Source organism: the organism of the source record quoted next, unplaced genomic scaffold, assembly GCF_019419815.1.
Source record: "Pyrus x bretschneideri cultivar Hongxiangsu unplaced genomic scaffold, Pyrus_bretschneideri_v1 Contig42, whole genome shotgun sequence".
NCBI classification, from domain to species: domain Eukaryota; kingdom Viridiplantae; phylum Streptophyta; class Magnoliopsida; order Rosales; family Rosaceae; genus Pyrus; species Pyrus x bretschneideri.
The window spans coordinates 2779839-2793892 of record NW_025999746.1 but is presented as its reverse complement, the minus strand read 5'-3'; the positions used below and the strand labels follow the sequence as shown (position 1 = coordinate 2793892).

General features: G+C 34.3%; 1 protein-coding gene across 1 annotated transcript; it reads left to right on the top strand.

Annotated features, from left to right (window-relative positions):
• Positions 1-2036: 2036 nt before the first annotated feature.
• Positions 2037-5893, top strand: LOC103950116 (probable lysophospholipase BODYGUARD 3). The gene is made up of 4 exons (XM_009361263.3): positions 2037-2967; positions 3056-3387; positions 3818-4017; positions 5171-5893. The coding sequence occupies exons 1-4, from the start codon at positions 2439-2441 to the stop codon at positions 5496-5498; spliced, it is 1389 nt and encodes a 462-aa protein (XP_009359538.2). The 5' UTR covers positions 2037-2438; the 3' UTR covers positions 5499-5893.
• The last annotated feature ends 8161 nt before the right edge of the window (positions 5894-14054 follow it).

Sequence of the window (14054 nt, the reverse complement as noted above, 5' to 3'; positions counted from 1 at the left end):
AGGTGATGTTTCAAAAGCTTGTTCAAGGAATTGGTATGCGTAAACTTTCTGAGTTGTAACATTGCTATTTCTCTTTGGAATTGTGTCAAACTAAGGGGGAGTATCCTGAAGAATACTTACTTGATCTTAATGTACTTTCTTTCCCGACGATTATGAGCATTTTTCCCACTGGGTTTTTGCTACCTAACTAAGTTTTAATGAGGCATCCACCTTGGGCTGGTCCCTGATGATATCTCATAGACATTTCTTTTGACTTTGCTTTTCTCATGCATTTTTCCTTAGACTATGGATTTTGTCCCTACTTGGGCTTTTGCCATAGCCTTAGGGTTTTTTAGTGAGAGTTACTACTTTATGCAAGTTCCTACCTTATTGAGAATAAGCGTTGTTCCTTAGAATCAATACTGACCAGTCGACTTCCTCAACTTCTACATGATGTTGAATCTACTTGAGTATTTACACACTCAAGGGGGAGTATTGTGCACTTTCCTAGTTTAAGTGTGATTATGTAAATCCTAGATTAGATTTGATTCTAGTTATTCTTTCTAATATGGACTTGTATTCCTTGGGGATGAAGGATTTCTTCTCTCCGTTTCCTACTATAAATAAAGGCACTACGTAAGGAGGATAACATATCCTCAATACACAATTCCCTTACGATTCTACAAACACATCTCTCATCTCTCTCTACCCTTGCCGCTGACCCCTTTCTCCTTGTTAGATAAAATACGTTACAACAGTTTATATGTTTTTCAAGAATAAAATCTAAAAAAGTTAAAAACATAAAATTAAGTAGTATACAACAAACGTAGAATTTTTTAATGAAAAAAAAAATTATGCACCCCAACCACCATTTATGACACAATCACGACTTCGGCGACCATATGCATACCATCTCGGACCATTGTAACCATTATCTTCACCACCATCACTTTTGTCACCATCTCTACCACCATGACTTTCACCACTATGGCCACCACCTCCCAACCATCATTGTTACTAACTCTTAGCTTTTTCCCCCTCTATTGTTGCCACCACCCATAGCCCCCTACCATTAATAATATTAACATTTTCACTACCGCCAACACCTCCAACCACCATTATCATCACAACCGCCACCGTTGTTGCAACCGCATTACCGATCACAACCATGTTAATATTTAATATTACAAAAAACATTTCAACAAAACACGAATTTAATAATAATTTCCATTTTAAATTGGGTACCAAACACGTTTCCAATATTTTCAATCTCATAAAATCTTTTTTCGGATTAAACTATTAAACGCATTTTTAGAACATAAATTTCCAGAATAATATGCGCCTCAATTTCAACCTGACCAATTAACAAATATGTTTGAATAATTTCTTTGATCATAGGACGGCGGAGGGAGGTTTGTTACCTATTGGTTTAGGGAGTCATGTGGTCTAGACATAGCATGCTATAAATATTAAAGGTTTGGGAGTACCTGTTTCATTTTCAAACAAATAAATAAGTCTTAGGTTGCATTGATGAGTTGGGCAACTTTGAGCTACAAAGGAGGAGTTGTAACCTAGTGGATGGGAAAAAACTGTACCCTAGAATTTCTCAAGGGCAAGCAATGTGACCATTTTTTTTCTTCCCCCTCTCTTGTGGCACAGGTTTGTGATGCATAGAAGAAACAACTTGGTCTGTCGATATTTTTTATTTAATTTAATTAATATAATTATACAACAAAATTTTCATTGGATATATGTATAAAAAGTATAGACCAAATCTTTGCTGAGCAGAATTTGTTGCTATGCCAGGGGGGTTCAACTACCACCTACCTTTTATCGTGGCCAGCAACCATGTTTATGAACAATCAATACCTTTAACGCCCATCTGTTCCTAACTTGGATTGTCAATTCCCATTGCAATGCAAGCCATGCCCTCTCTCTCTCTCTCTCTCTCTCTCTCTCTCACGCTTCAACTCTCCCACACGCTTTCATAAAATGTAACATGGGGTTTTCTCTTTTAACTTATAGATAGGGAGTGTGAGCAAGTTTGTCCCATGTTTGCGTTCATCAGCCATTTCTAGATAGTGAAGGCTGCCCCACCTCCTAATTCCTGAGAAATTTTTTATTGTAACGGAAATACGGATGATACACCATGTGTTTTTATAAAAATGATGGAAAATTTTATTTTTTAAGTTATTAACTTTATAACACGTGATGTATCATCCCGTGTACCGGTCTCACCAAAAAATCTCTCCTACTTCCTATATTTCTTCTCTTATTTCAACCATTGGGTTTTCTATTAAGAGAGAGATCAGAGGAACAAGGAGCTCTCAGCTATGGCATTGCAGCCTGCACACTGAGACTCTTCTCTCTCTAACGCTAAACCCTATTTAATCCATCATCACTAATACTTTTTGGGGTTTGGTGACAGTGTTTTTGGGTCCTTGTTACCTTTGCTACATATGGCTGCAATGAGGAAAACCAAATCGTTTTTAATGTTGGTCGGAAGAGTCATAAACGAGGCTGTGAGCTTCATTGTGTTTTCGGTTCTCGACCTTGTGGATTTTATCCTTTGTTTTGTTTACAAAGTAGCTGATTTTTTCATCGAAGCCGAATGGAAGCCTTGCTATTGCTCCTCCTCCAAGGAATCCATTACCGGCAGTGGAAAAATCTTGGTTTCAGAACAAGGCGAGTCAAAAATCGTGTGCCTTAGCTCAACCAAGCTGCAGCTCGATGAGATCTCGGACACGCTCTACACCCGACCTTCGCTCTTGTCCGAGGTCTCAAAGTTAAGCATGAAGGAGATCAAGAAGGGAACTGTGAGATCCACCTTCACGGTCAACTCTACCATTGTTGAAATGCTTCAGGGAAAGATTGGAGGGCAGTATTTGCATCCGATCCCAAGGTGGTCGGATTGCGATTGCAAATTTTGCACATCTTGGACCTCTAATTGCAAAGAAACACTTTTTGTTAAAACAGATGGACCTAGAGGTAATTAACCTAAAATATATTTTTCATGTTCTTATGCTCAACAAAAACATATATGTGACATTTTTTTATTTAATTTTCGTGATTTCAGAGTATAAGGGACAAGAAGATGTGCTATTCATACATGGGTTCATTTCATCATCAGCATTTTGGACAGAGACATTGTTCCCAAACTTTTCAAGTGCTGCAAAATCAAGTTTTAGACTTTTTGCCATTGATCTGTTAGGGTTTGGGAGGAGTCCAAAGCCAACCGACTCCATGTACACGCTCAGAGAGCATTTGGAGATGATTGAAAGATCTGTGCTTGAACCCAACAAAGTTAAATCCTTCCACATTGTGGCTCATTCTTTGGGTTGCATTCTTGCCCTTGCTCTTGCTGTTAAACACCCTTCCTCCATCAAGTCCCTCACCTTGCTTGCACCTGTAAGTTTTTAAACGCATGTATGACCCTTACCCCACTCAAATCTTACAATAAGATTCTAGTTTAAAACCGCGTAGTTTTAAACTTGACACTTATTTCACCACAGTTTTTTTTTTCTTCTTTATTTCTGTTTTTTTTTTGGCAATCTAATTGTATACATAGAAAACAATCAGAAGACAGAAATAAACAGAATCGCACAGAAAAAAAGAAAAAAAAATGTGCAAAAATCATTTTCGTTAGACATAAGCACAATATCACCGAGTTAATTGTTTTACATTCTTCAACAGTAGTATTCTGTAATCACATCCAATAAAGGTTTACATTTATTTGGGTTATTATTTGGGGACACGTTTGGGCCAAGTGTCGGCTTTAAACTAGATTTGATTATTTTTCTTATTTGTACTTATTTTTTCTTAACATATGACGTGGCAGCCATACTACCCAATACCAAAGGGTGAACAAGCAACACAATACGTGATGAGGAGGGTGGCGCCGCGGCGGGTGTGGCCGGCGATTGCATTCGGCGCCTCAATTGCTTGCTGGTACGAGCACATCTCAAGAACCATTTGTTTGCTCATTTGCAAGAACCACCGGTTTGTGGAATTTCTTACCAAACTTATCACCAGAAACAGGTAAATGTTCATCACCGCCCTTTGTAGAATATTATTGTAGTGTTCCATTCCCAATCACCCAAAAAGCCTATTTTCAGACGCACCAAATCGTGTTATATTATTCTTATCTGCCATTAATTTCCCCACCTTAAAAAGGGTACTTGCAGGACAACATTTTAGATTTTTTATGCGTGTTAGATTGATTGGTCCAACAGTGTGGCCAACAGATCCTAAACCCACCCATATGTAGCCAGTAACTGCATGCTGGCAACCAGCTTCTGTGATGGTTGGGCTACCATACCTATAGTAACTTTGATTTTTACCACCACGAAACAAAAAGTAAACACTTCCTTTGACACACCAAAAAGTAAACACTTCCTTTTAAATTTAACAGGGAATGTAGTGCAATAGAAAAAATCATCTAAAGGTGGGTCCAAGTTCATATTTCTTCTCCATTGAGTGAGGGACATGGGTCAAATATATGAAACCAAATGTCACAAAACGATGGAGACTGATCGATAATTTGAAGTTTGAATTTAATTTTGTCTCGTCATTTATTATGCTGGAGAATGCTGCTGCAAAAGTTGGTACCTAAAAAAGACGGGATATTAAGCGTGAAAGATTGGTACAGGAGAAGATGATAGAGAGAGAAACAAGAGAGATTAAAAAGGAGAAATGAACGCTCTTGAATTGATTGATGTCTCTTGTACAATAGTTCTAGCTGTATATACAAACACACTTAACAACCTAACAAACTTCTAATAAAGCTAACAATTCAATACATGAAATGATAATTACATCCAACATACCAGATAGTGACATGTGTCACTTAATAGTTGATACTTGCAGTACAACAGATGATTAAAAAAAAAAAATATGCAACATACTTCAAAATATTATTTTTCTAATACAAGAAATAGTTTATATTAATTAAAACTAAATATGAAGAGAAAGTTTAAACTTGGTTGTAGAAAGTAGAGCACACTACCGTGTCAAACTTGGTTGTCCATGCATGCATTACATACTTAAAATATTAACATTTTTTACATAGGTAGGTGACGTCCATATGCGTTATTAATTCTGAATTTACAAAAAAAAAGATTGTACCTAAATGTTATCGGTAAATATACCAACTTTCATAGTGAATGAATTAGTTTTCTTTTGTACACTACAGAATAAGGACTTTCTTGCTCGAAGGTTTCTTCTGTCACACCCATAACGCAGCATGGCACACATTGCACAACATTATATGTGGCACCGCCGGCAAGATGGAGAAATACCTAGACGCTGTCCGAGACAATCTAAAATGCGACGTAAATGTGTTTCATGGCAAAGATGATGAACTTATCCCGGTCGAGTGCAGCTACAACGTGCAATCGAAAATTCCCCGGGCTCGTGTGAAGGTGTTTGAGAAGAAAGATCACATTACTGTCGTGGTCGGAAGACAGAAAGCGTTTGCTAGAGAGCTTGAGGAGATTTGGAGAAATTCATCAAGTGGTTAAGATCAATAACTATGATCCTTAATCTGATGAGGGAATGTTGAGTCTATATGATTGCACGTCTTAATTTCCAAATAGCAGAGAGGACTAGAGGTCGATATATAAAACTAGCGTAAGTTAATATGAAATAATGGGAGGCTCAATTTATTCCTCTTCTTCAACTGTGGAAGTCTCAGATTGGCACTTTTGCTGGCTAGCTCCACAATGTGAAAATTGCTACCCTGTGAATAGTGGGGTTGTCGTGCTTAAAACCTTAAGTTATAAAATTATCAGCAAGTTGATGATAAGATAAAAAAGAATACAGAATTTAGTAAAAGCCTTGTTTTTATTTTTTCCAATTGTTGGTTTCAAGTGTAAGATTACATGGTAAATAATGGTTTCAAGTTTTATTATATGAATGGAATCTTGATGGTTACAAGTATAAGAGCAGGAGAAGTTGAGTAATAAATTGAAGAAAGTTGAGATTTCAACATAAAATCACTATACGAGGAATAACACAATTTACTTATAAGTTCATGTCATATCTCTTTTTCCATTAATATTATATTCATTCTCAACATAAACAACTTTCATTTTCTCTCTCCATCGCACTTGGTTTCTCCTTGGTTCTTAGCTCTCTCTCTCTCTCTCTCATTTCTATTTATATGACTGGTCAAAGTGAGATTAATCGAACATTGGAATCAAAATTATGACAATGAGGAAGAGTTAGAAGTGGTGAATTGTAACGATAAACAGAGTTTTTCTTTTAACTCACTGTGTTTATGACTTACATTATTTTTTTTTTAATAATTCAAATGAATTTAATGTAGATTATCAAATCATTTGTATAAAAACAAAATAACAATAGGAAGTGGGAATGTTGGCAAAATTGGCATCCAATTGAACAAGGATAAAGAACACCTTTATTTGCAGAAAAAAGAACAATTGTTTTAAAATATAGTTAAATATGGATCTACTTGTAAAAAGATGATATCTTGAACATTACCCCTATTAAAAAGTCGTTCTTCTCCGAGGAAGGCTCAAGTGGGAAAATATTGTTTCCAGAAGATAGCTACTCATTCATGTACTTTTAATTGCCGACAAATGATGCATACATGTATGTATTAATACAAAATATTAAAATCTTAAAATGTAGCAATGTATTCATTAAATTTTCGGCACTTGGTGTAATTAAAAATAACGGAGTTCTTGAGTTTGATATTTTATAAATTGTGAATCTGCTTGATTGTAGATAGAGTATAATTCACAACTAACTTACTCCGAATTTTGAAAATGATGGATAACCGTAATTCGACACTAGTTGTTCTATTTTCTAAGAATTTTTTTTTCAAAGATTAAAAGAATAACGTCCTCTTTTTGTTTTGTTTTGTTGTGATAGTCGTCAAATATCAATGTTGAGATGTCACGCAACTAAAAGAGTATGTAAGTGTGGAAGACTTAATGCACCCCTTATATGGCAATTTATCCAACACAACGTAGTACGTAAGCACTGCTTTCTATTTCAGGAATCATGCAGGACCTTTACAACAAAGTACCTACTTTGCTTCGTGCCGGTGGACACCTACTTTTTCCTAATACATTGCTTAAAATTCATTAGATTACCAAAAAAATTATACATAAAAAGTATTGTTGAGAAATTTGATTCTATGATCTATCGCACAACTAATCGTTTCGAGATTTTTATCTCTCACATGAACTTGAAGTATTGGACGTATTAGTTTTTATGGACCTTCCTCATCTTCTTTTTATTCTTGTAACATTTCTGATTTTTATTTTGTACCTTTAGATTATTGCTTGCAAGTATCTACATTCCAAACTCAAACTCTTATTTTTCTCCTTAATGTATAACATTGCTTGTACCAAAAAAATATTATTTCCTTAAAAAAAAAAAAAAAAAAAGGGATTTTAGTGTTACATGGCGACCCATTCGGGTCCGAGTCACTGATGATGTGGAGAGGCAAAATTCCAGCGACCAAATTCAGAAATTCTCTGTTAAAAAAAAAAAAAAAAAAAAAAAAAAACCGTTTTAACGAAACACTTCTGATGCTGTTCACTTTTAACGTTAAGGATATTTTTGCTTTAAAAAGTTACTCCTGATACTATTCACTTACAACATTTTTTTTAATTATTTTGGTTAAAACTCAAAATTTTTAAATCTTTTTCATTAGTTTCTTAAAAAAAAAAAAAAAAAAAAGAATCATGGTTGTAGTAGTAAATGCATGGTTCTTTGTTAGGTATAATTTACCAGGTCATGTTAATTGTTGGCATATTAATTTCTGAGTCTACAAGTCTACAATCCAAACAAACCAGAAACAAGTTCATAATAATTGTAGTACATAATTTTGACTAGTTGCATCTAAATCTTGAAATGAACACCACTTCCATGGCCCAGTATTTATGTTTGAGAGGAAATCTCCCGATTGACATGAGCAGATACGCCCAACTTTGACGGCATTCTATTAATGAGCAATGTTTTCCATTTTTAAGAATTATATTGCGAAACAGACGGTTATATTGTCATACTGCCGATTCGGTCATACATTCTAAAATAAATCGGTATGATCAATTGTTCATATTCACATGGTGACAAGAAAATTTCATATTAGAATGAGAGAATATTGCAAATAAGGTAATTCACCGTATACATTTGATAATCAGAACCATTCAGTTTCTAAATGATTTTTCCAATTTGGATGATTTTTTATAAGGATAATCTTCAAATGAAGATTATGTTCAATTCTAATCATGGAATTTATACGGTGAAAACATCTTATTTACCAAAGATAGGATATTTGCATTCCCTCTTGGAATACAAGTATTATCTTGATGTTTATATGTAGATTATTAGCTCGTTTGGAAGTGCTTTTAAAATAACCAAAAGTGTTTTTTGTAAAATTGTTTTGGGTTTCAAAAATACTTGAAGTGCTTTTCCAAAATTCATTTTTATATTTACTAAGGATTGGTTCCAAACTTTCCTCAAAAGTGTTTTCAATCATTTTAAAGGTATTTTCAAACGAGTCATACGGTAGAGTTAAATTGCTTCTAATATGCAGTGAGTAGTTGAGTTACTGAAGTGTGGGCCGTTGATTAACACAGGAATTTACATAAATAATAGTGAGGCAAATAGTGTTTTGTCCACACGGCTTAGTATTCATGCAGGTTGGTGAAGGAAATGACCTAATTTCTTTTGCTGATGAAAGAAACTGAAAGAACGGAAACCATATCGCAATTCAAGTCTTATTGTATATTTTGATGTACGCAGTTGCTAATATCATCATGGGCAAAGCCAACTACATTGACAGCATTATAGGAGATGCAAGTTCCATAGCATAAAAGGATATGGATAGAGACACTCCAACTATAAAACAAACATTCATTTTTTTAATCACTAATAGTAAATATCATTACAACTAATAAATTTAGGGAAGTGTTATTGACACTCCAAAAATCTCATTTTACACTCCTCACAAGTGAATTTTTCTTTCCAAATAAAGAAAATTTAAAGTGTAGAATAACATTTTTAGCGTGCCAATAACAATTCCTTAAATTTATTGATTTATTATTGATACAATTAACACATTGTGTTCTTTAATAAAGAGCGGAAATCTTGAAAAAAAATTCATGATATAGAGGTTCAAGTCCGTCAAATAAACCAATAACACAAAAATGCGAATTAAAAGGCTACCACTACTTTTTGCAAAATTTAGCGGATAAAAGCGAGAAACTGATGGATGGATGGCAAGAAGAAAGTGGGTTTTATTGTCCGTACCTCACCGTGGAGGGCGGAGGAGAAATGGGCCTTGCTTAGAAGTTCCTGAGTAGCTACTTGAGCTAAGCCCACAATTTGTAGTGGCTCATTCTTCAGGCCCATATCAGCTACATGTTCATAATTTTTGGCCTACCAAAATGAAGGATACAACGGATAGATGATGCACTACAATATATGGTACCTTAATTATATCCTTCATTTTGGTAAATACATTTTAACCAACTAATCAAAACCATATAAGGCTAATGGAGGTAACTTTACACAAACAACTAATTAGGTAATAACGCATGTCCAACTACTTTCAAAGAAGTATTTTTAACGGAAATAGCAAAGTTAAACTTCATGCAGGACAACACTATTTTTAACAGAAGTAACAACTCAATTAGCAAATTATAAAAAGTAATAGAGAATTATTATTAGCATTTCAAAAATTTCATTTGGCACTTCAAACTTTCTATTATTAAAAAGAAAAATACACTTGTGAGAAGTGTAGAATGAAATTTTTGGAGTGCTAATAACAATTCTCAAGCAATAACTCAACTTTCAAAATATACAAAGATGAGTTGTTAACTTGCCAATTTGACAAATCGGTTCCCACAATATATTTTAATGAAAGTATTATTTACTTATTCACCTAATCACATTAGCTAATGCTACTTCTTTAAAACAATAATATATAAGAAGGAAAATAAAATTTAAAGAGTTGGTAGAACCGTTGAAGAGTGGGTTAAAGTCATAAACTTTAAAGGTAGCAAAAAAGTGTCACCTAAGTTAGCAAATTACACTTTTAAACAAATTTTGCGAACCCCTTAGAGATGCTCTAAGAACGAATCAAAATGAAGGATAGAATGTAATAGGGTGCAAGTTGGATTGGAAATTTCAATCTGAAAGAAAAATATCCGTTTTCCTAAGATTTGGATCGTAGTTGGAATGTACATATCCAATCAAAATTATGAAGTTCTGATCCGAGATTCTTCAAACTTAGTACTGTAAAATAAATCATATATCATGATTACTTATATATTTAGATATGCTTTCTTTCAAATTTGTATTTTTAATCATATTTTTATATATTAAAAATGAAGAATATAATCATATGTAAATTTTTATCTTGTCTAACATGATTTTATGCCATACAAACACGTAGTGGGCTACAAATATCTCCAAAATTAAGGGAAAAAATATTGATGGTGGATGCATAAAAGTTTAAAATTTTTGATAGTCTTGCAAAACATAGGAAACCTGAACTATGTTTTGAAAATCCTAAGATAAAACCGATTACGAAATTTTTAATAAATTTTGATAGTCCAAAATTCATTGAAACTAATAGTTGATTTCCAAACTGTTTTGGATTGATATTAAAATGTTTGTTTCCGATTCGATGTGACCAAAAATCAGCCCTATATAACATATGGGGCTATGAAAGCAATTATGTCCTCTTGACCAATTCTAGTATCAGTCGTAACAATTCATGCATTGGGACTCCACACGTTTGCAAAATCAATTCGAGGCTTCACAATAACCACCTATGCATGAGCATAAGCAGCCCACGAGGGTGAATTTTCAGCACATGTTCCATACATGAAAATTTACTGTTTCTAACGATAGAGTACAGATATAGAGAGTTATCTAGACAAACAAATTTTGAAGCAACTTTTCAACGTTCTGGCTTTGTTTTGTGTATGCTGGGCTCAACAAATCAAGACCCACAAATTAGCACATGCCAACGAATTCACGCATGTTTTTTTATCTGTATTTTCAGTATCTTTCTGTAGTCCTTCTATATTCTTGATTTCTTTCACCCTGGGATACGCATGTGTGTTTTTCAACGTCCCTACTACCTTCTTGAATTGCACGATTGTATTTGGTCGCTTCTGGTATCTTATTCCAAACATCTTACCCGCATTGTACGTTAGCCAATCGAGAATAGACATTTCAAACTTCTAGTGGACCTTGTGGTCCATTTGATAAATATCATTTTATTTTCAACTTTTATTTTTATGTCAAAGAGAAATTATATGAGGTAAAGGAGATTGTATGAAAACAAATACTCGAAATTAACACTTTAAATAGTTGTCAGTTTTTTGTTTTAGTTGAATAAACTTACGTACGACACAAAGTGTTGAATAAAACAAAAAATTCTACATCGATCATTTCACACAACAAATCACAACTCATATTAAATTGTTTCACTTCTCATTGTATCAAAGTTTTTTACGTAAAAATCTACACACTTACTGATTCCACGTGTGACGAAATAGAGACAGTATGAATGCTATTTTTAGTGACCACAGCTCGCCTCTCTGAAACTGTAAGCTCTGTACTGTTTTGAAATGTTGTTGTTATACTAAGGACAAGAACCTTGCCACGTGATGAAAACATGTACACACAGAGTAGAGACTACGAATGTAGGATATTTGTGAGTTGCTTGGGGAACTCGTCTCATCAGTCCTATTCTGAAAACTTATTGCACTTGAATTGTTTGTCACCAGTATCTGTCTTTATTTGAAAGATTGACAGAAAGTTTACTAGTTTTCTCCATTTCAACACGTGAGAAATTTTAGAACACGGAAGCGAAACAGTACCTTTTGGATATCTGCTCAGTTGACACAATGACACGGCTTATATTTTTCTTTTATTTCCTCTTAATTAGGTTAAATCAGCTTGAATTCTTTTTTTTTTTTTTTTACGTGTCACCTACGAGAGACTAGAGAGGTTATCATATGGACTATTGATTAGGGTTTAAGGTATGGTAAAATTAATATTGGTATTCATTGTCGCTGAATGGATATGAATTTTGAAATTTGTATAGCATATAAATTAAATCACATTCATCCAATCACAAATAGTACAATAGTAATGTAATGCGAAGATATTGATGCGCCTATCTATTAGGGGTGTTGGCCAGCTTGAAATTGTCAATTTTAATCAAATTCTCATTTGATCCGAAATGGATTCGATGTAAGATTTTACTATAGATTACAGTCTGACATATAGTTAGAATCCAATTCAATTTCATATATACGTGTGTTCTTGGATTGAATTGACTTGGGAATTGGTTTTTAATGGGAAAAAAAAAACATATTGAAACACAAAATTATCATCAAATAGGATACAACACTAAAGTTAATTTTATAAAGTTAGATGTGAATCATTTGTTTACATGACCCAAACATAATAAAATAACTAAATAGGGATTTGATTTAGGTCAATAAAATATTTCAGATTTTGGTTATATAAGTTGATGGCCATTTATTTTCCAGCATATATATTCAGCGAAGTCAATAAAACCAGTTTTCATGTCCAATTAAGGTTAATGCCACATACGAAAATTATATTTCTCTTTATTGGTCTTTGCTTTTTTTATTTTATTTTATTATTATTATTAAACAGAAGAGAGGATTCAAAATTATTATTTTAGGGAGTATAATGTATTTAATGTTTGATAGATACTTTGCTTAAATCTCAAATTTAAGTGTATTCAGTAGTCAACAAAAGTTGCCCTGTATTGAATAAAGACTTCGATGGATTTCATCCTTTTCCATTTCCTCATGTTATATCCACCATTAATGCAATCGCTATTTACTATCACCACTTCCACCACCAAGTCACCACCACCATCTTACCTTGGTCATCTCCTCAACCTCTCCCCCCCCACACAACACCACCACCACCACCACCACCACCACTATCACCATCACCGCCACAACTGTTATTGCCATGAGCATTATCACTACTCTTACGATGACCACCACAATCACCATCATCACTGTGACTGCCACCTTTGCCACCATCGTCATTCCCATCATCCTTACTTTTCCACCACCCCAATTGTCATGCCTTGATCCCAACATACATTCAGGATCGACACATGACGTTTAGGTGCAGGGGTACGAGGAAATACGAACAAGGTACATAAAGGAGTGCTGATAATGAAATTCATAAAAATAAGTTTGTGGGGTCTCTCCTACAAATAATTATAACAACTGTACAACAAAAGCAACTAACCCTTACTAGGGAAAACGCATGTAGGCTCCCAATATATTGTACAAAAGAAATACAAGGATAGGTATAAACAACAATTGCGCCCTACACCGTGAGAATAGTGCAACGGGCAAAGCAACAACCTGGATAAGCTGTGAAGCTCGTGTGAGTGTCAATAACCCAACTATGTGATAATAATAAAACAAGTCCACATATCACAGTTTAGAAACATCAATGGTAAAACCATACTTTATAAAAATCATGAACAACTCGCTGAAAATCCTTAAGGAGTCACCTATACGTACATCGAATTTTCTAAATCAAACAACAAAGGTTTTCAAATCTCTTGTCTATGCTTATGCTAAAAACTAAACCTAGAGTTAAGTAGTTCAGCCAAAGCCTACAGCTTCTAAGTTTCCGCATTCCAGACCAACTCGAAGGAACTTGAAGAAGTAGAGTGATTTCGGACCCCTCAATGAAATCCAACAAATACAGGGTTACCAACTCAATGGAACCAGATATAAGGTGGGATTCTGGACCACTTAATAGAATCCAATAGAGATACAGTTCCAGACTATTCAAATGGTAGTGGGTGAACAAGTTGTAGGAAGAGGAAATTTGGATAACTCAACGGAATCCGAATTGAACACATTTTCTAACCACTCAACAAAACCTTGTCACGCCAATTGCGAGATACACCAAGGATCAACACTTGGCAGCTGAAGGTAAAAGTACAATTATAGATAAAGTCAGTTGGGATTCATACATTATATAACAGATAATCAACGGAAATGAAACTAACAAAT

What these genes read in the sequence shown, in the direction of transcription:
- LOC103950116 (XM_009361263.3), top strand. Translation starts at nt 2,439, where the DNA reads ATGGCTGCAATGAGGAAAACCAAATCGTTTTTAATGTTGGTCGGAAGA. An exon ending in TAAAACAGATGGACCTAGAG is followed by an intron (nt 2,968 to 3,055) that starts GTAATTAACCTA and finishes TCGTGATTTCAG; the next exon opens with AGTATAAGGGACAAGAAGAT. An exon ending in AAACTTATCACCAGAAACAG is followed by an intron (nt 4,018 to 5,170) that starts GTAAATGTTCAT and finishes TGTACACTACAG; the next exon opens with AATAAGGACTTTCTTGCTCG.